The sequence below is a fragment of the Gymnodraco acuticeps genome, unplaced genomic scaffold, assembly GCF_902827175.1.
Source record: "Gymnodraco acuticeps unplaced genomic scaffold, fGymAcu1.1, whole genome shotgun sequence".
Taxonomy (NCBI): domain Eukaryota; kingdom Metazoa; phylum Chordata; class Actinopteri; order Perciformes; family Bathydraconidae; genus Gymnodraco; species Gymnodraco acuticeps.
The window spans coordinates 3,836,356-3,863,216 of NW_022990940.1; the positions used below are offsets into that span (position 1 = coordinate 3,836,356).

A 26,861-nucleotide genomic window follows, 5' to 3' on the forward strand; every position below is an offset into this window, starting at 1 on the left:
AAAGTTTTTCCAGGTCAACCACCCACATAAGATATAATAAATTACATTTATTGACATATTTGTAAAAAAAAACAACACCCACTGTATTCATAAAGTTTACAGCATGTAATAAATCTGAGGTTCTAAATCTGTTTTATGCCATAAAATATATCTCTGATATCAGCTCTCATGCCCCGGCCACACGAGGACAAAAACGGCTAAACGCATAGGATTAACGCAAACGCAATCGCAAAAAAGCTTCCGTCCACACGCAATAGTTATCCGGATAGTGTCTGTCCACACGAGACCGCTCCGTTTAGCTCCAACCGCTGGAGAAGCTGCAGTACATATGCACGAGCCTGTACGTGGCGCTGTAACTTCCTCCACAAAAGCAGCGAAGAAGCATGGTTGTCATGGTTGCCCTTCTGTTTATTCTCCTCGGTGGGGGCCGAGAGAACCGGGCAGAGTTTTTCGCCAGTCAACGTGTATTAAAGTTTAAATCTTCCGACAAAATTATAAAAGTGCCGGTCAAAGGTCTTCTTTGTTATTTATTGAGCTTTAAAACAAATGAATAACAAATCTATATATTATAATAATAAAATACACGGAGCCTCTCTTTTTCCTCCCTCTCTTCGGACAGAGCGCCAGTGTCTGTTTCATGCAGCAGCTGATCCAGTAATGAGTGACCCGGCCGACAGTAAAAATAAACATATTTATATCTAGTTTAGGTAGTTTGAGAGGTAATTAAAATAGCTAAGGGTGATGATCGGACTTGAAGTGTGTGTTTTACTCCGTTCACCACCGCATCACAGCGGGAGGAGCTGCAGGTGAGCTGCAGGTGAGCAGAGCTGCGTGTCTCCGTCCTGTCAGATTAGACTTCACTCGCGTTTAGGTCCATATCGAGAGAAAGATAAATAATCTGAATTCAGTGTCCAGTTTACTTTGACGCGGGGGTGAGCAGCAGAGGTGGGGAGAGGCGGGGCTATTGCCTCATCATTATCAGACAATTATCGTATAGGGCGTACACACGGAGCCGTTGGACCCCCCAGAGCGTTGCGTATGCCGTTCTATCCACCTTGGGACCCGTTATCGTTTACGCAGTCGTTTAGTGCCGTATTCGGTCGTCCTCGTGTGGCCGAACGGTCTATATGACACTAAACAGTAACGCAAACGACCGTTTTCGTCCTCGTGTGGCCGGGGCATCAGTAGGGGCTTTGGGAGCACTAAGCAGCAGTGCCGGAGCCAAAGAGCGGGTTTCCATAGGCGACCGTATTTGTTGTTATATTCTGGCGTGCTGTATCCACAGATGAGACCTCCTACGAAGCAGGCATCAAGGTTCAGATCCACAGCCAGGACGAGCCGCCCTTCATTGACCAACTGGGATTTGGTGTGGCCCCTGGTTTTCAAACTTTTGTGTCATGTCAGCAGCAACTGGTACCTAATGTTCAGCCTCCTCTACTCCGGCCTCCACCTTTTCCCGCTCCGCTTCATTCTGTGTTTGTCCCCAAATCCTCGCCAGCCAGTGCCCATTACCTCTGTGTCTCAGAGCCTAGAGCAAAATCAGATTGTTGGTTTACTTTGAGTGGGAAATGTGCTGTTAAGGTGTTAAATAAACACCCAGGGGTTCAGGGTACACACTTAGGGATTATAGCAGCCAAGGAATATTGATAGAGCAAGACCTAGTAATGATAGATTTAAGAAAACAAACATACTGGGCTTATCTGAGACTATCACACTACACACAAATATTTGGCAGCTAGAAATGTCTTCCTTGCTTTCAGTTTGTGGGGGAAAAAAAATAATAAAGCCTATTCGAATGCTATGAAATGTGTCTACTGGCCAACTAAAGAGAGCACAGCCACGATCAACAAACTTTGATCTGATTAATAAAAATAAAACAAATTTAACGTGTTTGAAGCAAAAATGACTTATAATTAGTTTATCTTATAATTTCTTATAATTAAAACCCTTAATGTTAATGGTAACGTTAAAAATGATTGCCAAATTGGTCATCTGGCAGCCAAAGCCAAAATCAGATTAACTTTAAATAACTGACCTCTCATGACTTTCTGTATCTTAAAGGTGGGGTAGGTAATTTCGGAGAAACCAGCTCGAGTGCGCTAGAATTTGAAAATACACAACCGGAAAAAATCTGCCACTTCCTTACAGAGCCCCTCCTCCAACACACACGAACATGACCAATGAGGGCACGAGATAAGTTTGTGCACAGATGGAAGGCTGACAGGCAGTTATTTTAGCCGGGCCGGCTCAGATGATTGGTCGTGCTTTTTACAGTACTACGGCTTCCACTGATGACATTTTTAATGGATTTTTTGTCAAAGCACTTAAGATATTCATTGCTATCGGGATGTTAAGAGCATTCCATGGAATATAACAAAAAGTGTATCTCGAGCCGGTTTCTCAAACTTACCTACCCCACCTTTAAGAAATAAATATTTAAATGATCCTGAAGTTTTGATGTTAAATTGACCTATTAATAGAAGCCTGGTGCACCTGTCATCATTGGTTTATGTTCCTAATTCATTAACACTTAAGGCATGCAGCATTAGATGAGAAATCTGACCCACATGTTTTAAAATGCACTATGATTTAAGGACTTAGCAAATGTGAGTTTTAGCACAAAATATCAAAGGAATTTGCTAAATTAAAAGAGCCTGTGGCGGGTTTTGCAGAAAATGTGATTCTAGCCCTGAAATATCGTGAAGGATGAAAAGTAATAACTAGTTGAGCCTGAATTGATCTGAATGCTGATGGTCAAGGTCGTAACTCTGAGCTCACATGGACATCGTATCCAAATTAATCAAACTGTACTGCATTTTTTTTATGTTGCCAAGACAACAAATTCAAATCATGCCTCTTATTTCTACACTAGAATAAGCACACAAGCCTAACCCCACTCATTTTCATATGGATACAGGGAAAGAATAGGGAAATATACTCTGACAAGGAGAAAAACCCTCATTTTAAGACACAAGGAAATGGCGTCCGTGCCACAAAGGATTTCAGGATTTTGCAAGGATTACCTTTGAGATCAAGTGCATTTCTGTATTATGCCACAGGTTCATTATAATATCCACCTCATAGTGAGTCCTTGTGAAGTCTCAAAATAATTGATACCCCAGCAGTACATCTAAATTATTACTTGAGAAACTAATCAAGCCCAATTTAAATGATTTTGCTCCTTAAGTTAATGGTCTTGGTCAGTTCATGAGCATGAGATAAATGACCAAATACATCCTTCCATCGTTTTGTTTTAGCAGAATAACATGGGATTATTGAGGCTGAGTTTGGTGCCCTAAAACAGCCATTTGCACACCACAGAGATGAGAAAATGTTGTTGGGAAGCAGTATTTGAATGTGTAATGTTTCTTTTTCACCTAGGAGTGTCAAGTGCTCCAAGTGTATCATCGTTCAGCAGTCTCTAAGAAGTGAATCTGATCTAATAATCACATCGCAAAGTTTCCTCCTGAAAACAAAAGTACATGGATTGTCATTTATAATCTTGACACGCGCGCCCACACTAGTGACAGCTAAAAGACGTGTTTACGACCTCAAAGATGTGCTGAATTAATTAGACTGTCATTAAAGTCTGGCCAGCATTCATTTCAATCAGTCTCACACGAGTACAGTGACACTGCTCTCAGTGTAATAACTGACATCTGGATAAAGCACTTGTGATTTCTAGACGTCTCATTTGTGAAGCCTCTGTCAGTGAGGAATTTCATTTTTAATAGGAAGCTATGACTGGTGAGATCTGAGAGACAATTTTATAGCACAATTATGTAATGGTTGAAACTGAACACTGTGGTCGCCCGAGCTCGAGTGGATATTAGAATAGAGTGACTAAATCACAACCCACCAGTGTAGAATCAAATTAAATCAATCAAATGTTATGTATATAGCCAAATATCACCAATTACGCTGGTCTCAGCAGGCTTTATGGACTGTAGAGTCCCTAGACCCCTGCAACTTACAAGGAACAACTCCCAAAAGGATCCAAACAATCAAAAATGTTAAACACTTTTGGTTGGCGCTAAAAATAATAACATGGGTATGACGTCTGTCATGACTACGGCAACAGTCGCATCCCTGAGTCATGATTTAGACGCGACCTTTAATAGTGGTAACCTGCCAGATGAGAGACATAAAAACTCCTGGCGCTGCGTTAGTAACTTTAATTTATACCGATGATAAAAAGTGTTCTTGCACTGCTGGGAGTCCTAGCTTTTTATTGGATTTACTACTCTCTTGTCCAAAGGTGTTGATCACTTCCTGTCCCTCGCATTGCTGTTGCTCCTCCTCCTTATTCTGATAATGACGTGGGCTGTGTTCCCTCACCCCCTCGCCCTAGATGAGATGTCCTATGAGGCCAGCATAAAGGTACAGCTTCACACTCAGTCTGAGCCTCCTTTCCTCCATCAGCTGGGCTTCGGGGTCGCCCCCAGCTTCCAAACGTTCGTTTCCAGCCAAGAGCAGAGGGTAGCGTATTACTGTATGGGCTTGCTGCATGCCACAAGTCGTGTATTGTTTAATACTTACACACCCATCAGTAAGATTCACACCTTCATCTGCTGCCCCGACCCCCCCACCCCCAAGGAATGGATCCATCTGTCCCCCTCTGTGTGGCTGAAGCAATGACATCCAACATCTGCAGTCTGTCGCCCCTTGTCTTCTCTGTTATGTCAGTAAAAAGCAGTTAATGGGTTTCATTCCAGCTTGAATCCATTCATCCGAGTCTGTATCTTCCTCAAAGCTGTTGTTTGGCTTTACCCTCTCTCGGCCATATAGAGTTCTGTTTGCATTTTTTGTTTTGTTATGCCTTTATGTTATCGGGGCGATCCACTGGACCGCTACTTAATATCATCTGTAGGGGCCAGACAATGTGATTCATTAGGTTTTATTACAGACTCTGGAATCGTTTTATGTTTTTTTCCGACACTCCTGTTATGAGAGTCTGTGGGCTAGAAATGGAGTTCAATAACGGCTTAATAATGTTTGCCAGTTTAAGTCCGCTCCTTGAGCGAACTCCACCCTATCTCTGTCACTTTTCATTTCATTTCAAACCTTTATTTATACAGATAAATCCCATTGAGATCATTGATCTCTTTTTCAAGGGAGACCTGCTCAAGTAGTTCCACATGAAACATAAAAATAAAAACTTTCTGTTAACTAAATGAACATTAGATTATCAGAGTTAGCCTTGTTAGCGCTGGGGGAGATGACTGGGAATTACAGTGTATATTAATGTGACAACAGCAGCCTCATCTCTCTGTGAAGTTTTGTCAGGAAGAAACCTTTCGACTGTTGGCTACCTCCCTCTGCAATTAGAAGCTATCTGCTCCAAGCAAGCAGTACTAGCCTTCACAAATAATTGGTTTGTTTGTGTCATGAAAATGAGTCCTAAGCATTTCTTACCATTTAATTGCTGTAAACAAGACTTTAAAAGCTGTCTGAAAGTCTTGTTGGTGGGTAAATGTCGGTAAAAAAAGAGTGTCTTTAAGTGTTTAAGAGAACTCTGCGCACATTTCTGCCGCTATGAGACGAGCACCATGGGTCCAATGGTTACTGTGAACCAAAAAGTTAAAACTTAGGCATTAGATATTCCTCATTAGTGGATTCATTTAGAATTCCCTGAGTTACTCGTAAATATAATGACCTGCTCTTCACCTTATTAATGAGAGTTTACTCTAATGAGACTGCACACTGACTTCACTTCATTGTTTAATTCACAAGGCTGCAGTCCAGCAGCTTTAGAAAAAAAACTCATGGGTTTAAATTAGAAAATCTCAATAGTTAATTTACAATAATAAAAAAAACACTTTTATATGCTTATGAGGAGTCATTTAGTCCCCTAAAATAAGATATAAAGCTCTGTATAATCCCTACAATTCATTTATTTGTCCATTCAAATACTGTTTATTGCTCTGAATTCTGTTCTCAGGTTGTACGGTTTGTCTATTAATTGTGGTGTCCTGTCTGAATCTACATATTTTACAGATTTGTATTAGGCCTGTCTCTATTCCCATGGTATTCTGCTTCCTACCGGGGACTAGACCTGCATCAGTTATGATACGCAATGCATGACGCCTGCTTGCTGCTATACGTGAGAAATAAAGTTGGTCTGAACAGACATTTTGTTCCAATACTGTCGCAGTGCACATTGTGATTCTTCTGTATTTTCTTTTTATGTGAGAGACATTTGTGTTGGGTTTTGTCAGCTTGTTGTCTTCTTTTGTATTTCCTCGGCTGCACTGCACTGGGCTTGCATTATGTTTTTGGTTGTAATCCTGTCTGTTGATATACTGAGGGAAAACATGTGCTGTTTGCTCTTTCAGCTTCAGTACCTCCCTCCGCCTTGGGGAGATTGCAAGTCTACTCCCATAGACTCTGAATTCTTCTCCACGTACAGCATCACCGCCTGCCGCATTGACTGTGAAACTCGGTACCTGCTGGAGAACTGCAACTGCAGGATGGTTCACATGCCTGGTATGATTTCAGAAAGACGTACCAAATCAAAAATATAGCTGTGAATATTTCTTCCCAATGTGTTTTTTTGTGTAATTATTGTTATTTCAAACAGGGACCTCAACAGTTTGCACACCTGAGCAGTACAAAGACTGTGCTGACCCAGCTTTAGGTGAGCCCCCCCACTTTATTGCATAAGTAAGAAATATTAGTGTGATCATTGTGTCCAGCAGCAGTTTCATGAGACTTTTCAAGCTTCAATATAATGCCTCTGTAGCTTTAATTTGAAATGACTTTGATCTCAGACAGTGCTGAAGCAAAACATATAAAGTCAAATGATTGTATACAAATTCCATTAGGAGGATTTGTGATGTGTCTCTGCTTCGTCGATGTTAAATAAATCCCTACGAGTTTTTTTTTCTCCCTCCACTCTATTCTAGCTACAGTCATTATTTGCTTTTATGGAAAGTGAACGATGGCAGCGTATGTTGTTTCTTCAGTTGTGTGCAGGGATATTTTTAGAGAGCAGGTTTGTTTGATTCTTTGCAATATCTTGAAATGACTTTGATCATCCACAGACTTTTTGGTAGAGAAAGACAACGATTACTGTGTGTGTGAGACCCCCTGCAACATGACTCGCTATGGCAAGGAGCTGTCCATGGTTAAGATCCCCAGTAAGGCATCTGCTAAATATCTGGCTAAGAAATTCAACAAAACTGAGCAGTATATTGGGTAAGTATTATACGGTAGCAGTTCTTAGCCTCTTTTCTTCTGTTGGATGGATATATTGTGGCATAGCATGACCTGGGTCTCCATCGTTCACCTTCAATGTAACAATAATGAAAGGTAGTTACACAGGAAATGAGAGGTGCTATTTGCTGTAATGTAATAACAGCAATAAACTCTTTGGGTGTGATCTTGTCTGTCCTCTCTCCAGAGAAAATTTATTGGTAATGGACATCTTCTTTGAAGCTCTGAATTACGAGAAGATTGAGCAGAAGAAAGCCTATGAAATTGCCGGGCTCCTCGGTAAGATTCTTGCCGTTTTCAGGTTTATTGTGACAGAAAAATGTGGTTGACCTCGGTATCAGCGCTCTCAGCGGGCCGCCGCCACACTTTTCACATCGTGTGTTCACGCCCCGTGCGTTGAGGTTTTCTCTTTGAACTCTTGAAAAAGGCTGAACACATTTTCATAATCTGATGCTCTTGCAAGGGCAGCTGTGGTTGTGTCTGAGAAGTTGAGGCTGGTTGGACACTTTTGACAACTCTGTGCAGATTATTCTGAGAGATACTGAATGAGAAGTGACAGCATAGGAAACACCGTCACACGCTATTGTTTCATCCCTGTACCCTCACATATCTGTTCATCTCTCCTTCTAGGTGACATTGGAGGTCAGATGGGACTGTTCATCGGAGCCAGCGTCCTAACTATACTGGAAATATTTGACTACTTGTATGAGGTAAAGTGATCATTTTCAGAAATTAAGATATAAAAGTGTAAACAATAATTAAATGTGTTTTTGTACAAGTGCATATTGTAAGGGAAACTTCTGCAGCAATGGAGAGTCAGGACTCAGAGAGACACGAGGAGAGCTGGATCTTTGATTTCAAACACTGATGTTTATTCACAAGTATACGGCCGGAGAAATTCACATCACAAGTCACACAGCCAGAGATTCTGACTGCCCTGGTGGGTTGCCATGTCAAATCTGACCAGCCTCTCTCTCGATACACCTTTTAACTAGTTTACAGAGAGTTAATCCACATATTGGGGGATGGGGCGTAAACACTGGGAACACTGGAGATATCCCCCAACATCTGGAAATACTCAATCACCTGCCTGACTCTTGGGCTCTGTGACCGAGAGATGACCGGTCATAAAACTGAGAATGAGTGCAGCAGCACATTCTTTAAAGGAGATAACGAGTCAGGGTTGGTCGTAAACGTGAACAGGCAGAAAGGTTAAATATCTAGAAGTAAACACAGAAATATTCTTTGACACATATAATAGTAAATTGTTATAGTGTACCACTTAACAGTTAATTGACTTGTGTTTTAACATCATTTTAAATATTTCCAGGACAACTATATCCTGAATATATGTTATTGGTTGTTTTTAATCTGAATTAAATAGTCTACGTTTAACACTAAATACGAAACTACTTCTATGAACCATCAAGGTAACATATCTGCCCATCAGCTTCTGTAAAGCTCAATAATAACTTGAATAAACACCTTATTTCTTAATAGTAACATGCATAAATAAAGTGGAATGTAAAGTAAAGTGTTGGCTCCCTCCAAGAGATAGTTGGGCTCATATCCTCCAGGAAAACCACAGCTATATGTTCTTGCCCTCCAGTTTTAGTATGGATTAAATGAACAAGATGTAACTTGTTAATTAGTGATCTTCAGTGAGCTGTTTTCTCCTGTTCTCAGGCTTTATGCTAAGCTAAGCTAACCGGCTGCAGTTTCATGTTTTCATTACAAAGCTGAGAGTGATATTAATCGTCTCATCAGACTCTCTGCACGAAAGTACATTTCCTAAAAAGTTAACAGTATAATCTACTGCTAATGTTAAGTCTAAATGTCACTGAACATGATTTATTTTAACTGTGAATAATGAGTATTTTATGTGTTTTTGCATTTAGGTGTTTAAGGATAAGGTTTTGGGCTACTTCGTTCGCAAGAAACGTCCTCAGCGTTGTCAGAGCGACAATCTGGTAATTTGAGTCTCTCAGAATGCATTTGAATGAATGAATGTGATGTATTTAATGAACCTCAGAAACAACAATATCAACAAATACAGTACTGAAATTCAAAATGCTTTGAATGGACAGCACTACCACTAGTTTCATTTTCCCACAGAAAAGATGTATTGTGATAAAAAATGAATGCATAATCAGTTTATCTAATATTATACACATATGGCACTTTATTTAAATGCTGAATATTATGGAGAAGCGTCAAAACATTATGCCATATGCTGAAAGAAATCTATAATAGTTTTACAGATGGAATAGAGATGATGAATAATTAAAAGAAGCCATCTCACTAAGTAAACCTCCTTTATATACTTCCATCGTTTGTGTTTTGCTACAACACCACTGCTTTAACAACAGTCGTGAAGGAGAAATTAATTGTCCGACTGATTAAGGATAAACATCTTAACGTGACTCATAAACTGCTTTTATTTATGCTCTTACGTTGAGAGGTTAAAGCCCTTTTCCGTTGCTGATCCCACTCACCGACTCAGAATTTGCTACAGAATTATCAGAGGAAATTCTGAATTGATTCATGTAGAAGAATAAGCAGAATACAGAGCGAGATATAGATGTCTCCAGATGTTATGATTCAACACATTTGTAACTCTTTAGAAGCAATAAACCCATTTTAACTTAGCTAGAATAATCAGGGCTATTTCTGTCCTGTCCTAAATCACATAATGTGTCTAACCTCCCGTTGTTAAACCAAAGGCGTCCAGAGGAACTTCTCCTGCAGACTGTGAGGTTTATTCAAAGGAAATTATCAATAACTGAAAGGAACTTTGTTAATATAAGAAATGAGCAAATGTTCCGCACATACTGCTGAATCAAACCTTTGATATAGTTGTAAAGCTATTGTTATAGCCACTTTGCTGAGAAAAATACTTGAGAGATTTATTTCAGTCAATTTCTAAATTATTTTACTGCCAAGCTTCAAAGATAGTGATTTAGAACAAAGCGAGTATCTCCTATAGATTAAAGGTGGGGTAGGTAATTTTGGAGAAACCAGCTCGAGTGCGCTAGAATTTGAAAATACACAGCCGGAACAAATCTGCCACTTCCTTACAGAGCCCCTCCTCCAACACACACGAACGCGCACATGACCAATGAGGGCACGAGATAAGTTTGTGCACAGATGGAAGGCTGACAGGCAGGTAGGCCATCCAGTTACTTTAGCCGGGCTGGCTCAAATGATTGGTCGTGCTTTTTACAGTACAACGGCTTCCACAGATGACATATTTTTTAATGGATTTTTTGTCAAAGCACTGAAGATATTCATTGCTATCGGGATGTTAAGAGCATTCCATGGAATATTACAAAAAGCGTATCTCGAGCCGGTTTCTCAAACTTACCTACCCCACCTTTAAATAAATTACTTTAAAGGAGTTCCAGAAGAAACTAATTTTTAATAAATGATTAACTGTATGTTCTCACAAATAGTATATCATTAGGATATCATTGGTTATTAGGAGTGTCGCAATATACAATTTTTAAAATGAAATATTAATATTGTGTTAGTAATACATATCATCCAAATATTCCAGCATCTCTTTTTACATTGTATTACTGTAGGCAAACAGATTATAAAAGGTCTTAAATAAGTAGTTTTACTGCCATTATTACCATAACTTTTTCCAGTTCTTTGAAAGACATGAAGTCGTTTCTCTCTGTGCAGCTCAATGTAGACGTGTAACATTAACAAAACCTCAAACATATTTTTTTCTGGTGCTGTTTCAATCAAAAGCATTCAAGCTGGTGTTTGTTAGCGCAGACAGTTATTTTGTCCCCAAATATACTGTATCAAGCAGTTTGAATCCATAAGAGTCTTGAAAATGCAAGCTCACATTTTGTAATTGTGTGTCACACAAGCCCACGACTTTTTCAACACAAGCAATTCAACGTAATGCCCTTTATGTCTCCTCACATCAGTGAAGAAGCCATTGTTTTGTCTCTGCATGTGTTTTGTGATCTTGCATGCTGCGTTGCCTCATGTTCAGGATCTGTTTTGATTGCTGATGTGGAAGAAAAGACTGAAATAAGTTGTTTATTCTCCTTTGTTGAAGTGGAAATATGTTAATCTTAACATATAACATCTTAACAACATAGTGATGGAAGTTATTTTAGTCAGTCTGGTTTTTAAATAGCAGAAAAATAAGCATTTATTCAGTGAGATGATATTTAAATGATGTTGTGCTTTTACTGGAGTTTACATAGTGTGATATTTCCTGTTTTCTTCCCCATTCATGTCATATGTTCATCTGCTTACAATAAATCATCCTTTTCTTTCTCTCACGATCACTAATCGTTTTTCCAACTAGTCCATTGTCACATCTCCACTCAAACAACCCGACAGTAAAGTATAGCATTTTGTCATTTTTTGTAACTTTCTTTTCTCTTTATTGATCGCCAACTCTTCTGGATGACAGTAATCATCTTTTATTTCCCCTGCTTATTAAAAGATCCAAATATTATCAAACAGCCATCTTCCTTCAGTTCTAAACCTTCCACTGAGGGGGAAAAAACACTTTTAGCATTTGCATTGTGTTTTATTTTCATTTCAGTCACCCTCACCCATCTTTCTTTTCATCATGTCTATTCCAGGAGTTTCCAGAGAACCCAACCAGCCCTGGTGTCACGCCTAATCATGCCCCCAGGTAGCACACCCCATTGATTATAGATCCTCCCTCCCATGCTGTCCCTCTCTTTCATTCATACCTGAAAACCATCTCATACATGATTTCCTCAGTGGCTACAAATGCTGTGGTGAATAGTGAAACAAAAACAACAAGGGGGTGATTAGCCAACTGCAGCAAGCATTTTAATATCCAACCCAATGTGAGGGCAGGTTAGTTCTGTGTGTTTTTGGTTGGCTTCTCCAAGTGCATAATGATTGGACTCTATGCAAACTCACTCCTTCCACTGAATAATGATGCTTTCTCTCCCAATAGGACAAAGCGCAGTCCTCCTGTGAAAAAAAATAACGTATTTATTGATTTATCGTACAAAAAAGCTGAACCATACGAGATCCATTTGTTTCCCCTCCAGCGCAGAGGTCCATAGAGGCCATGCATTGAGGCTCATGCCAGATAACATCACTAGATGCATTACTTTGTGATGTTATCTCAGGTCTGCATGCCGTGAGTTTGCACAACACATAAATGGTTCTCTGTCTGTTGGAATAGCCAGTTTTACCGATGGGACGACCAATGGTTGTTCCACACACAGCGTCAGGAGTCACTCAGCTATGCACACACAGGGAAATACAGACATTTGGATGTCCCAGCTTAACTGTAACTATAGGAATTGACTATACTAGTGTAAAAACAGGACTAAATAAATGCTGTTGTCTCTCTCTTCTCCCTCCTTTCATTCATATTTCCCCACCTTCCTTCTGGTTTTCCTTTGAACTCACTGCCTGTGAAACATATGCAATGTGGCTGGTCTTGGAACCTCCAAATCTGTTGTATTCATTACCTCATCATTGTCTCCGTATGTTTCTGTCATTTACGGCCCTCCTCCATATATCATTTCCTTATTTCTGTTGCATTAATAATTTTGGTTTTGCACAATTTCTCCTCGAATCATATCCTTTTTTTCCATTTCATCCGCGTTCATCCATCGTCCCGGTCGCTCTCATTTTACCTGTGGCTCATTTACTTACCTACATCATCATCATCATGGCTCCCTTCATCGCCCCTCCCTTAACCCGGTTGAACTCGTCTTCCCTCCCCCTCCCCCCTCCTCTGTGTTGCAGAGCACCTGTGACACCCTCCGGAGTCACTCGGAGAGTCTCGGATTCACGCCGAACATGTTACCTCGTCACCCGACTCTAGGCAACTTCGAGGAGTTTGCTTGTTGACAACATAAAGAAGGGGGTGGGGGGAGGCAGGGGGGCACATCCGGGGACTCGACAGCAAACTGTGACTTAATTTATGTATTTAACAGAAACCGTTTGAGTATACTATAGTAGAGTTTATCAATGCCTGAATAGAAATAGAGTACTATCATCAGAAGAAAAAAAAAAAGAGGGAGACCACTTCCAAAACAGAACTCAGGTTTAACTGCCATGTCAAGGCATCTGTGTTAATTTATTCATGTTTCATTTAGTGGATTTGTTTTTCTTATGCTCTCACTTTTGAGTTATACAAGCAGAATATAGAAATATGTTTATAAAATGCTTTCTGAGCTGTGATGAGGTGTAGCACTGCTGTGCCTGCTTTGCTGTATACGTACCTCAACAAATGATAATTGTGGATTGGTATCTGCAGCAGAGCAGATTCTCAGCAGGGTTACGTCTCCAGCATCTAACACATGCTGTAGTGAGTGACCTTATACTGTCACCAGCTGGAACAGGAGAGCCCTTTTACATCTCAGTGAGCTGATTGTTGGATAAAAGAGCCGCTCAATCCTGAATCCCCTCACTAGACTGGTGTTTAATGTTGCCTTTTGCTACTGTGAGGCTCTTATGAATTTAAATGGCTGTGCTTAATCAATTTAAAAACAGAAAGGGAACTTGATTATTTGTATATATGCAAGTATCTGGTTTTGTTCCACAGGGATGGCAGAAACTACTGAACTGGATGTGTTAGTTAACTTAAGTCGCTTTCTACATGTAGTAAGGGTTAATTAAAGAGTCAGGAGGCCCGAACAAGGCTATTGATTGTATCTTTATATCCTGACATTTCTATTTCCATTGTTTTTACATATTTTGGGATTACCTTGCTGTGCAGTGAACATATATGCTAGCATGCAGCTTGCTGCAGAAGTTAGCCCTTATTTACAGTGAATTCATTAGAAGAGAAACAATTTCCCTTTTGCCTTTTTAATCATTCTCAGAAACAGTTTTTCCATTGCTGTGTCTTAAAGGTGTCCATCAGCACAACCCCCTGTGGTAGTAACCTATTCTCTATTGAACATAAGAAGACCTAAAGAGGTGTGTTGGTGACATTCCTGAACTTGACAGAAACTTGTAAATACCCGCAATCAAATGCCATGAAGAAATTCTGTACTGCTTATGTGAGACATTTGTCAAATATATACTGTATATATATCAATATATCTGAATATAGATATATATAGAGGAAGATAAAGTGATCTCCTTTCTGTTCTTACTCCAGAGAAGGAATTTGGACTTTCTATCTGGGTGGACCGTAAGTGTCTTTGAGTTTCTGGTGATTATAGCGTCAAAACATTAAAGCCCCATTTAAAACAATTGATTTATAACGGAAATGCATTGTAAAATTTGACCATTGTATCATTTTATTATTATTACAGAACATGTAATAAGTCACAAATAACAGTTTGTGATGTATAAATGAACAAGTATAATAAACTCAATATTTACCCATCTTACTCACGTACACAACTTTTCTTCTGATCTTCGTGTGAGTCTCTCGTTGTTAATATTCACTGTTATTTAAATCCTTGACACTACAGTTTTGGACTTGTTACACTCACATATCCTCACTATAAATACTTTACTGGAAATTCAGAGTCGTTTTTTTTAATGTGAAAGTATAATGCTAATCAAGTTAAGTGGTGTTCATAACACTGTAGCTTTATACTCTGTGTATTAGATGTTGATGTGAAGCACAAACCTTTGGAGATCAGCCATCACTTGAAAGCCAATGACTGGACGTCTATGGTTGTGACTACCTTTTGTGGCTCTAGTTTTAAATACACACCCTGTTACTTGGTGTGTTCACTTCTCGATCATTAATAGGAAAAAGGGCGCTTGCCAAGAGCAGCCAGAGACCTCGTTGTGAAGAGACTTTATCCAAATGGAAAACGTACTTTTCAGGAAAAAAGGTGAATCAGCGGCATTGTGTCATGAGCAATAAATGCACTGAAACTAAAATAGTTGATACATTAAAAAAAAGATTTGGGATTCCCATTTTTAATAAATGATGTTTTCACCGGCTGGACTGATAGACTGAACAGCTGCAACACAGATGTATGATATGAAAATTGTATATTAGCCATCATTAGCTAATTAAAGAGACAAATGCCAATTCATGTTACACAATGATGCTATTCTGATGTTGCTGCATTGTCATGATGATTCTGAGTGTGTGTGTGTGTGTGTGTCATGTTGTTCGGGTTAAGAAGCATACAAATGACCCACCATTTACCACAAACTGGCTGAAGGATGTGTGAAAATGTCCCGGGTCTTTACCTCTCTCTCCCCTCACCCCCTGGCTACCTTTCACAGAACAGCAGAAACTATAACTGTTAGTCCTCCTGGTATTTGCCGCATAGTTATGGCCAAGTAGAAAACCGTACTCTATATATTTCTGTCGCCTAACACTGACATTTGAATAATTATATTTCCAACTAATTATGTCATATCATCCATTATTCTCCCTTGCATGACCTATTTTCTCTGTTCTCTTAATGTAATCTTAGTCATGCTATTCACTTTGTATGGTCCAAAATGTATATTCTGGAGCCAGATGAATCAAAAGGATGTTCTGCAGGTCCTCCTCAAACCAGGCTTGGGATCGTGCAATACCCAAAAAGGGAAGATGTGGGAAAACTGATAAATCTTTCCATCAATTTTTATGGATATAATAAACATAATGTGGCTTAAAGTAGAAATAAATGTGCCTTCAAGACTGGTTGTAACAGGTAACATCAAGATTTCCATGCGTACAAAGATCTGGGGAACTGAACTTGCTTCATCTGGCTCTACGTGCTTTATGTGCATTTTATTGTAGATATGTGATTTTAACTCTGAATTGTACATTAAATAGTTAATACACACTTAACTATGTGTAACTTAACTCGTTTTACTGACAGCACATGTACTGTACCTGCATGCCCATTTTAAAGGCCCTTAAAACTCGAAAAAGCTCTCAAAAAGTGGACACAAAATGATCTAGTCATGGTGCTTTCAGGGGCTCCTCTGATAGTACCATATCCCGAGTTTGGAAGTTGTTTATTTGACTTCTGTGCATTGATAGTCGAAACATTGCATCGGAACAATTGAAGAAAGCTCTCTTGATGCGATGCGGCCAGCTAATTTTTAGGTTTATGTATGCAGTATAAGAACAGCTTGATGAGATTTGTTTTCCTTTTCCTGAGCTGTAGTTGGATGCTGGCTAATAGACATCTATGCACCGATCAGAATTGTGCAACATTTAAAAAAGTATCTAAAGACAGTTGGTGAGTTTTTGACTTGTTGCCAGGTAAAAAGTCCTGATGGTGCATATAAGCTGGTGTTTCACTATTACTAAAACTCCTACTTATAGTTAGGATATATAATAGGTTCAGATATCCAGCAGTACTATATCAAGTAATACAATTAGCTCCACATTTATCAGATGTGATGAACACATTAATGCAGAATTAATAATATTCCAGCCTTTAGTAGGCTATATGATTCTGAAATGGGACATTACGCACAATAAGTACTTTACTTTGGTAAGTACTGGCTTTTGATGCCAATACTTTTGTACTTTTACTTAAGTAAGATTTTGCACGCAGGACTTTCACTTGTATCACAGTATTTGTATACTCTAGTATTTCTGGTTTTAGTGGACACAAAAGTAAAATATCGGAGTACTTCCACCTTTTGTTTGTTGCATTTATAACACGTTAATTTCATGATATTGAGAAAAATGTTTTGAATTAAACGATTTCAAGAGCTTCAAAGTTGATATATAGTTTTATCAAACCTTGTTGTAGCCTAGCCTGGTGTACACTGTAGCTACACAATTATGACAAAAAGCACTTTAGATGCCGTCTACTGGATTATTTTTTATCACATATTATCAAGATGTTTCCAAAATTCAGAAGTAGTCAATGTGACCATATAAAAAGCAAACTGTGTAAATCATTTTGAAATAACAAGCAAACTTTTCCAAAATAGATCTCAATACAAGGTCTGTTTAGCGGCTGTTTCCCGGCAGACTGATTTTTCTCAGTTGTCATGCAATCCAACACTCAATAACAGCTGTTGTACAGATGGACCTTGGGGCGATATTATTTTGGCAGCTACCGTTTCCAAAGTCAGGAATGAACTTTTGTTCTTAAAGGTTACCTATTTAGCTAAATCCACTTGTTCATGCATTGTATACATACATATTTCCCCCCTGTGTGTAAAGAGATTCAGAACATTTCAGGAAAAAGACCCCCTCTCTTTTTGTCCCGATTCATTTATAAAACCTGTCTGAAAATGAGCCGATCAGATTTTGGCTACTTTATGATGTCGTGATATTTTGGGTTGTGTAACCATTAGCCAATAACCAACACCCGCCCACCTTATCACCTGAATCTCCTCCGAGAGCACCATGATGTTTTTTTAAACCAATCACTTTGCAGAGGGGCGTGGCTAGCAGCAGCTCATTAGCATTCAAAGCTACAGACACAGAATCAGCACTTTTAACAGGGCTGAAACGAGGGGTTTATGGGATGCGACAATGAATGATCTGTTTGGTATTTCAAGCCAAACACTTCCGAGACATGTTTTGTATATATCTGAGACTTATAATATATTGTTTTAAAAGAGTATAATAGGGTACCTTTAAAAGCAAACATGTATTTATATCCAGTTTACTGAATACTGCGTCTTATTGTCTGACATATACATCAAATAATCAATGACATTAGTCTCATGGGTTTCGACCAACACAATGAAAGATACTAGCAAAGTGCAAAACCACCTCTTCATTCAAATCTTAAATAGAAGCTGTACAAAGTAACTCTGAAGCAGTTTGTTATCACTAGAGAATGAAATACTGAGAGGAAATGCTTGTTTTCTTTCATTATAACTTAATGCACACACACACAACCTTGAAATCCTACAAGAGCTGACTAAAGATCTGATTTACATTGAGTCAATATGAAGGAGTTTCTGTACCAAATGAACTTGTGCTACCTCTTTTAACGAATGCAAAACAAATGAGCAGACATTCCATCATTAATAAATACATGCATCCATTATCTTCTTACATCAGCAAAATGGAAATAAGTCATTTCCCTATTAGAACAGCTACTTCAAACAAAATCATTATGTAGGCGTATTTATGGGATAAGTAGCGCTGTAACGATCTGGAGTAAAATAACACTGCAAGCTGTTAAACCATGTTGATACAATGAATAACCAGAAACAGCTAATGGTGCAAAACAATCATTATATGAAAACACAGATTATCAATGGATTACCTGGATTCTCTCATTTAACTACAGAAGCATTTCAGAAGAGCTAAAAGATGTTAGTATAATTATGATGTAAAAAAGTAACGTGTCACTAATGGTCCACTAGTCATTATCATGAAATGATGTATATTGGCCCTTTTATTGATAACCGGCTATAATCCTGGCTGTCAGTGTTCAACATATTTAATATTTATATATACTAAACGATTTCAAATGAAACTTACAAAGTGCACAGAAAAGAAATACAAAAGGGGAAATAAAAAGCCTGAGAAAGATAAAATAATAAATTAGCTTTCCATGCTATTATACAATCTTGTAACTAGGTAGTGGGACGACGAAATGTACTGTTGGTATGTGAAACCTCCGAATTACTGTCTGTTGCGGTCTGAAAAGTAAAAATATATATAACACTGTATCATACAGGTTTGTTATTTCCTAATCATTTCATAGGAAGTTTCCAGGAAATAAGTATGTTTTTGGTACTAACTACAAATAAAATAGAGATGTGTTTAATGGCACAGCCCTGAATAATCATTTCTAATTAATAGCTTATGTTACCTACGAAGCAAACATGCAACATTTTGAAATGTCTGTACAGAAAAATATACAATTTAGTCCATGTGGTCGAATGAGTGTATACCATAAGTGAATAATTATATAAAATAATTCTCAGGTTTAATTAAAGTATTTCTTTCATAGCATTAAATTAGTACCAAATCACATACAGTATTTCAAACAAGAAACATTTCTTGGAAATCATTTTGGAATTACAGACGTGTAAATTAAAGTGAAACAAAAGTAACATACAATCCTTAAAAACATTGACTTAAGCGTTCATGATTTTCAAATGAATCTCTCCTTTGTTATTCTAAAAAAATACGAATGAATTGGAAAAAGTAGCATTTAGCAGCCCCAGGATCTGTGGTCTCGACTAGAGCCAATACATCAGCAGATTTCAACTTTTACCGATATGCCAGCACCAGCCTTTCTATTGCGGCTAATGCAAAAAGTCACTGCAGGATAGAAATGCCAGAGAAATATTTTAGATCATTGAGAAAAAGTTTAGTTTGCAATGGCATATCTCAGTTTGTTCAACTAATGCGTCGGCACTTTTAAATTAAAATCTGAATGAATTTACCAAATGTGACCACAGAGTCAAAGGGCCTTATTCCATCCATAAACAACTTGTTAAAAGTCAGAAATAAACAGCATGTCAATTGTATCGGTCTTTTGGAGCGGAGGGGCGTTTTGTTCTAAAGCATTTCCACAGTTATAAAAAGTATTTAATGCAACATAGTGCATCCTCTCACATTAGCGCTAATTTACTGGGAGGCATTTATGTAACAAATTAAACAGGCTTGAAATTTAAAACAACCTTAATCCTTGCAGAGCCACCAGGCCATCGTTCCAGAGGCACAACAGAATGAAATGCAGGGGAGTGTTAGAGACCGGAGAGGGATTTGCCGTGTTGGTCCTAATGACCGAGCAGGGTGAAGGATGATTGATTCTGGCGGCTGAGGTTCAGCGAGTGGCCGTTTAGCTTTTAGGGTGGGCAGAAATCAGCAAAGTACGGGTGCTGCAAGGCCTCCTCTGCAGAGATCCTCTGGACAGGGTTACATTTTAGCAGGTTCTGGATGGAGATAAAAGGAAACATTAATAAGTGGACAGAAATGTAGAATTTATGGCAAGCACAACTCTATATTAGCAACAATTGGTGGATTGGTTAGCTGAAGTTATGACTTACAGGCATGGTTATAAACAATACAGGTTTTTTGTTGTTGTTATAACTGTGCATAAAAGTCATAACTTCAGCTATTGACAGTTGTGATAATGTCTTATGATATTTAAATAGAAGCAGGCAAGTTGAATATGAAAGTACCTGGAGTAGATCCCGTCCTGTGCTACTGAGTTTGGGCACCACATTCACCAGCGAGGTGGTAGCCGGATACATGGGATATGGCTGCAGGTAGAAACACAATTTCAGTAACTCATATCGTACACTGCCTCCACTGTGGGTCAGACAAAATAAAGGTATTAATAAGTTACCTTGTAATCGGGGAGTTTCGTCATTGTCTGCCACTGTTCTTCAGTTGGTGTACCCAACAACGTACTGAGTGGTTAAAGAAAAACGTTGTTGTGTGCCCAGCCTGTAAAGACTTACTGTTGGTAAATCATTCATCATATAGTAGGTTAAATATAGCAAACTGCAAAAGCAGAAGAAAAGGATATCTGAAGATTCTTTTCAACTGGTCGTCCACATCGTTTCCGGGGAATAATGGCCTTCCAGCATTAGCCAGCTCTGAAAAGGACGTGAAATCAAAAGGAAACATGATTAACATTCATTATATATTTCGGTCTTTGATTCTTAAAAAGTGAGGCACGACAGAGCAAGCAAATTTGAACCAAAGCGCCCTAAACTTATATTGATGAGTTATGATTTTTGTATTTATGATTACCATTAGCCTAGTCACTCAAACAGGGTAAAAATGGCAGTTATGGCTAGTGAATGTTCATATTTTACCAGCCACTCATAGGTTACAATTGATTTGTGGCTGGTAAGTGATGAAAATCTACTAGACACTTTACAAATGGCTGGTAAATGTTGCTAATTGTGTACCCTGCACACAGAACAAAGTTAGTAAAAACAAGAATAGAGTAACATATATTCTTATTAATGTCAACAATTACAAACAAACCTGCAAATATGCATCCTGCAGACCACATGTCAATTGAGGTAGAATAAAGTTTAGCACCAAAGAGCACATCAGGAGGCCGGTACCACAAAGTCACCACCTACGTATAAACCAGAGAGAAGTGTTAGAAGTGAATTAGCTCCAATTATCACAACTGGTGTTAACACAAGCGTTCAGGCATTCAGTGTAAAGACCGTTCTCTGATTTCAGAAAGAGTGGGATTTGTCTGCACTCTCACGAAGACTTAATCTGGTTCCCCTTGAAATGTCTTCAAACTGTTCTTTGTCAGGTGTCGATGTTTGAGAGACATTTTTCAAGGTTATATAAAAGCGCACTGACAGAACAGAATGTGGAGGTGCATTGTAGTGTTGATGCTTCTGCTTGAAAAGTTCAATTTGGTAAAGATGCTTATTTTCAGCATGCTACAGGAACATGAATTATATTTTGTCCGGGATTTTTACAGAGAAATAATTATCTATATAAATCTGCAAATCTTTGAATTTTGAATAAAATAGCTCAGCTGTACTTCAAGCCTCTACGTAATTTGAAAACGTCACAGAGTTCCCACCGTTTGCATGTTAAAAAAGTGAAGCACAAAGAATAATAAATGAAGCAGCTGTCTTTCTTAGTCTTTGTGTAACACAATTTAGAGCAATTTGAATCAAAGCCATCATAAAATCTGGTTGTTTTTGTGGAAAACTTCACGTCTTTCCTTAGCATTAAAAAAACCGATTATGCACCTGATTAATAACTCTGTAACGGCTTCACGTTGTTTAATTGTTGCAATATAAAAACGTAAGAACCCAGGTGAACTCCACTATGAAACCTTCGACTTGGGGGGGAATGATGCCGATACATTTAACTAAATACTTATACTGTCATTATAGGAACTTCAGTGACTGTATTTAATTGACGCTATCCATCCATGTAGTGTTAAATATCTGTAGGACCATCCATCTCTTCTTGCTGAAAGAGTCTCATTCATTTTGAGACACTCATCTGAAATGAAATGACCTTACTTCAAAATTGCAAAGCTTCAAACTCTGTTCCCCTCTAGGTTTTCTGTTTATTACATTTCCAGATCAGAAGCAGTCACCCTGGGTCAAGTGCCCCCTCTTGAGATTGGTGTGCCGGGGCCTTAGGTCAGCCAACCAAATCCACTGAACCTGAGTCTGAAACGTGCCTGTCACATCTGTGATAGCAACACAACAAAAATCACAACACCATTTAAACCACCGGCTGCTGTGTGTTCGTCTCTCTCCCATATCATTTATTAAGGGCTTAACGTCAGGACCTCAGAGAAACTGAGGCCATCGACTGTTCACGCGAATAACAGCACTTTAATCGGATAACAAAGGAACATTGTAGAAGAGGCCATGTATCTGCCATTGTTGGAGCAGTTTGCTGGTTGGAGGTCACTGCTATGCCATATTTAGAATTTACTTTTCACACGAAGATATTGATTTTTCTGTCATGTCATTCAGTCCTCCAAAGCCTGAAAGCTTTCAATGTATTGATCAGACGCTGTCTATCATGTTTCACTGTACTGTAGAACATAAAGACGAACCTGAGGACTGAGAGATCATACATAAAGCATTTTGTCTCAATAATACCCAATTCAAAATGCCACACAAATATGTAGGGACTGTCTACTAAGTTAGGTAAAAACAATATAGCATCAGAAAAAAGGACATTTGTGCATGTTACCTTGTCAGATGTAATACACCTTTTGTAAAAGTCTGAATTAAGGGCATACATCTCCTTGTGTCATTAGCTAGCACCCAATTCCAAATCTCTCAATGACAGGCAATAGGTCAGGATTCCATTTGTCCACAAGTCAATGCAATCAGTTATTAGCACCTGCTGTGTTAATAAAGTACAACGTACCTCGGCTGAGTAACACCTCACAGGGATGCCAAAGGCTCGAGCCAACCCAAAGTCAGCCAGCTTCAACTCCCCATTCTGTAGACAGAGACACACGTAACCAAAATAATATTAACACAGACTAAAAAACTATGTGCAGTGCATCAGATTTAAGCTTTACATTTCAGACATGTTGCTGTTACTGATTTCAGGTTTTCGTGGTTAGATCAGCCTTTAAGTCAAAGTGCAAACGCAGCTAAACACTCACTCTGTTTATGAGGAGATTCTGCGGCTTCAGATCTCGATGAAGAACGTTTCGACTGTGACAGAAGGCGAGGCCTTTCAACAGCTGGTACATGAATGACTGCATCAGAGAGACAAGTTTAGAGACAAAACAAAGTTTAAGCAGTTAATAACACGTATACCTCCGAGGAAAAATATGATGATATTATCTGCAAAGTGTTATTATAGTATTCATTTAAGCAGCATGCTGTACTTTTTTTTTTTTAGTCAGTTTATTGAACATGTCAGAAACAAAAACATACAACAATAATATATATATTCTCTTTTTTTCCATCTCACTCAAATTAATAATTATAACAAACAACAACAAAATAATAATAATTCTCAGATAGTCTCTGTCATGTTCAACAGGGGCAAGAAGAAGCTTAAAAAAACTTTTCTGGTCCTACCCCCTCTAGCATATATTTTTCTTATAAATAAAACATTAGGTCATCGTCATCAGCGACATGTTTGTCTTGTTAATTTGTTTTTTTACAAAACAATCAGAAAGAAATTACTTTTACAATTACAAGAAATAACAACAAATGGGATTTTACAGGTCCTGTTCATAACCACTAATGATTTGGCTCCTAAATAATACTTTCAGTTTAGATAGACTTGTACAATATTTCAGTGCATCATTACAGTTATTCCACAGACTTTTGATGAGATGCAATGAAGTTTGGCATTTGTTCGTACGGGTGGTTTTTTGAAAATGCAGTTTCCTCTCAACATGTGCATGCTTTCTCTCCGTGTGAAAAGTCCCTGGATATTATGAGGTAATTGTTGATTTGCGGCTTTGAACATAATTTGAATAGTTTTATAGTCAACCAGGTCTTGTAGTTTTAGTGTTTTTAGTTTGATGAACAATTTATTTGTTGGTTCTCTGTAGGTAGTTTTAGGTATAACTCGTATGGCTCTTTTTTGCAGGATGAAGATAGGATGTGTATTTGTTTTATATGTGTTCCCCCAAACTTCCACACAATACACATCATGTATGGAAGTATGAAGGAGCAGCACAGCATAAACAAAGAAGCTTGATTAATTAGGTATTTGGCTTTATTCAGAATTGCTATTGATTTGGATATTTTGTCTTTGATATAGCTTATATGTGGTTTCCAACTTAATTTATTGTCTATGATTACTCCAAGGAATTTTATTTCCGATACTCTTTCTAATTGGATGCCATTTATATTGAGTTTCTTCTCTGTATTGGTCGATCGATTCCCAAATATTATGAGTTTGGTTTTGCTTGCGTTCAATGTTAATTAATTTTGGTCAAACCAAATCTTCATCCTGCTCAGTTCCTTCTCCATTGTGACCAATAGCTGTTCTAAATCGTCCCCACAGCAGAGTAGACTTGTGTCGTCTGCAAAAAGAATGGTTTTAATAATTTTTGATACTTCACATATATTGTTGATATACAGAATAAATAGTAATGGCCCCAAGACTGAGCCCTGAGGCACCCCATATGTAACCTGCAGTAGTTGTGATTTATGGCTTTGTAGTTCAACGTACTGTTCCCTGTTATGAAGGTAGCTGGATAGCCATGATAATGCAACACCTCTAATGCCATATCTCTGTCGTTTTTTAATTAATAATTCATGGTCAACCGTGTCAAATGCTTTTTTAAGGTCCAGAAATATCCCTATTGCATATTCTTTCTTTTCTATTGCCTTAGTAATGTGTTCCATAAATTCTATAACTGCAAATGATGTGGGGATAAACCATCTTCTAAGACAGGATTTGTATGTTTCACCTTCACAGTTTCAGGATCTAGATCCCCATTGCAGCTGTCAAAATACTTCTTCAAATCCTGCAGTTGATAAGAGACACACATTAGCCTTGGAAGGTGCAGATAAAAACATTGCATTGCATTGTTTGGGATGGATATCTCACCTGATCACAATATTCAAAAACCAAGGTTAACTTCTTGTCACTGTGCAACACATCATGTAGTCTGCAGAGGACAGAACAGATTTAAGTAGATGGTTGTTGACATCAGGGTTAAATGCAAGCTGCATGTTTACTTATCTGACGAAGAGTGAATTATGTTCTGTCACTCACAAATAGCAACAGGTTAAATAGCAGACTGACCTGACAATGTTTTTATGCTTAAGTTCCTTCAGCAGACAGATTTCCCTCAGAGCAGAACTTGGCACCCCCTGAAAGAAATGACACCCAGTGTGATTAGCACTAGCCTGCTTGCTAGCATATACTAAAATGAATATGATGTTATTCTGAAAACGTACCTCGTCGTCGTCGTCCAACCTGACCCTTTTCAAAGCCACGATTTCGTGGGTTTCTCTGTTTTTAGCCTTAAAAACTGTTCCATACGTACCTGTAGAGCAGATAACGACGAGTTAAATCAGGCATCGTATTTATGAATGGCATTGCTAGCTAGGTACCTAGTGTTAGTTCTTGTTAGTATCGTAAAAAAGCTGGCAGGCAGAAATGCTATCTCGAATAGCCTTTTAAAAAACTGTACACACAGCTTAGTATAGGGTTAGCAAGGGAGCCTATTTACTGTAGACACGCAGCAGAGTATAGCTAACGTTACCGAGAAAAGCATCTACAATATTGCTAGGTTAGCCAACCAGGCTAGCTAATATTACTCGATACAAAGGGTATGAAAACTTACCCTCTCCGATTTTTTCCAGCTTCTCATATTTCTGCATGTTTGGCCAGTAAGCCAACCTCGACAAAGATAGCAAACCAGTGACGGATAAAAGCCCCTAATAGGGGTAACTATTGTTGTTATAGCTAGCGTTAGCTTAAAGCTACATGCAGTTGCTGCTCCTGGTCTGTCTAAAGCCGGGCTTGTGTTGTTGGTCCTCTAGAGGCCAAAAGATGCATCGCAGCCCACAGAAAAACCAGACCAAAGACTCAAAAAACATTGCTCTTGCAGAAACATCTTAGAAGCAGACAGCACTATTCCGTTTGTGTTTATTTGTATGGCACACTTTATCTGTTTGTTGCAACTTATTTAATTCACACTTAAACAAATTACTAATAATATAGTTATTACGTTTGAAATTGTGACAAACCATAGCTAGAGCTTATTCAACCTTTTTTACATTATTCTGTACAATTCTCGATACATGTATGGTAAATGAAATAATCATAAAGAACATGTAGGCCTATATTATCTATTTATATATACAGTGAAACATACATAGGCCTACCTATACACACACAAACACACACACACACACACACACACACACACACACACACACACACACACACACACACACACACACACACACACACACACACACACACACACACTAATGTTCATACTTCAGTTTCATCTACCTGTTAAGCCCCGAGCCTGTTTTTCAGGTCTCAGGCTCAAAAATGACATTCCCAGAACAAATGACCATATCTTCCCTTCTAAAAGGGTTAAATTAATAATCTTTTTTCTCAAAGCAAGGTTACACCTGTGAGATGGATGTAGAAGTGTCAGAATCAATATAGATGTTTTTATTTTAAAGTACATTCAGATTGAACACAGTAAAAAAATGTAAATTATTGTGTCCGTCCAAACAAAAAAATTACTTATAGTGAAAACCACCCTTGAATGATGGGATGGTAGACTAAAAGCTTTAGAAATCCAAACTACAACATATAATAA

The 26,861-nt window shown here is 38.4% G+C and overlaps 2 protein-coding genes across 7 annotated transcripts in view; one reads left to right on the forward strand and one right to left on the reverse strand.

Moving 5' to 3' along the window:
- Positions 1-15,994, forward strand: part of asic1c (acid-sensing (proton-gated) ion channel 1c) — a 111,035-nt gene extending 95,041 nt beyond the window's left edge. For 3 of the 6 annotated variants that reach the window (XM_034234653.1, XM_034234655.1, XM_034234650.1), the window contains exons 3-11: positions 1,286-1,413; positions 6,336-6,486; positions 6,581-6,637; positions 7,044-7,197; positions 7,403-7,494; positions 7,846-7,925; positions 9,114-9,185; positions 11,829-11,881; positions 12,982-15,994. In XM_034234653.1, coding sequence (XP_034090544.1) covers positions 1,286-1,413; positions 6,336-6,486; positions 6,581-6,637; positions 7,044-7,197; positions 7,403-7,494; positions 7,846-7,925; positions 9,114-9,185; positions 11,829-11,881; positions 12,982-13,060 — 866 coding nt within the window. In that variant the 3' untranslated portion in view covers positions 13,061-15,994. Of the gene's footprint in view, positions 1-1,285; positions 1,414-6,335; positions 6,487-6,580; positions 6,638-7,043; positions 7,198-7,402; positions 7,495-7,845; positions 7,926-9,113; positions 9,186-11,545; positions 11,580-11,828; positions 11,882-12,981 lie in introns of all 6 variants that reach the window. The other 3 variants (XM_034234652.1, XM_034234654.1, XM_034234651.1) reach the window with 3 other exon arrangements.
- Positions 15,995-17,874: 1,880 nt separating this feature from the next.
- Positions 17,875-26,060, reverse strand: cdk5 (cyclin-dependent kinase 5). Its single transcript, XM_034234656.1, has 12 exons — positions 25,866-26,060; positions 25,477-25,565; positions 25,322-25,389; positions 25,124-25,184; positions 24,984-25,040; positions 23,211-23,306; positions 22,967-23,041; positions 21,083-21,179; positions 20,616-20,685; positions 20,433-20,493; positions 20,266-20,346; positions 17,875-20,016 (listed from the first exon to the last, which is right to left on the reverse strand). The coding sequence occupies exons 1-12, from the start codon at positions 25,900-25,902 to the stop codon at positions 19,930-19,932; spliced, it is 879 nt and encodes a 292-aa protein (XP_034090547.1). The 5' UTR covers positions 25,903-26,060; the 3' UTR covers positions 17,875-19,929.
- Positions 26,061-26,861: the final 801 nt, after the last annotated feature.

Coding starts and splice junctions, on each gene's coding strand:
- cdk5 (XM_034234656.1), bottom strand. CDS start 25,902: ATGCAGAAATATGAGAAGCTGGAAAAAATCGGAGAGG. Junction 20,686..21,082: donor TGCAGGATGCATATTTGCAG/GTTTGTTTGTAA, acceptor CGTCCTTTTCAG/AGCTGGCTAATGCTGGAAGG. Junction 20,347..20,432: donor CGAAACTCCCCGATTACAAG/GTAACTTATTAA, acceptor TTCTACCTGCAG/CCATATCCCATGTATCCGGC.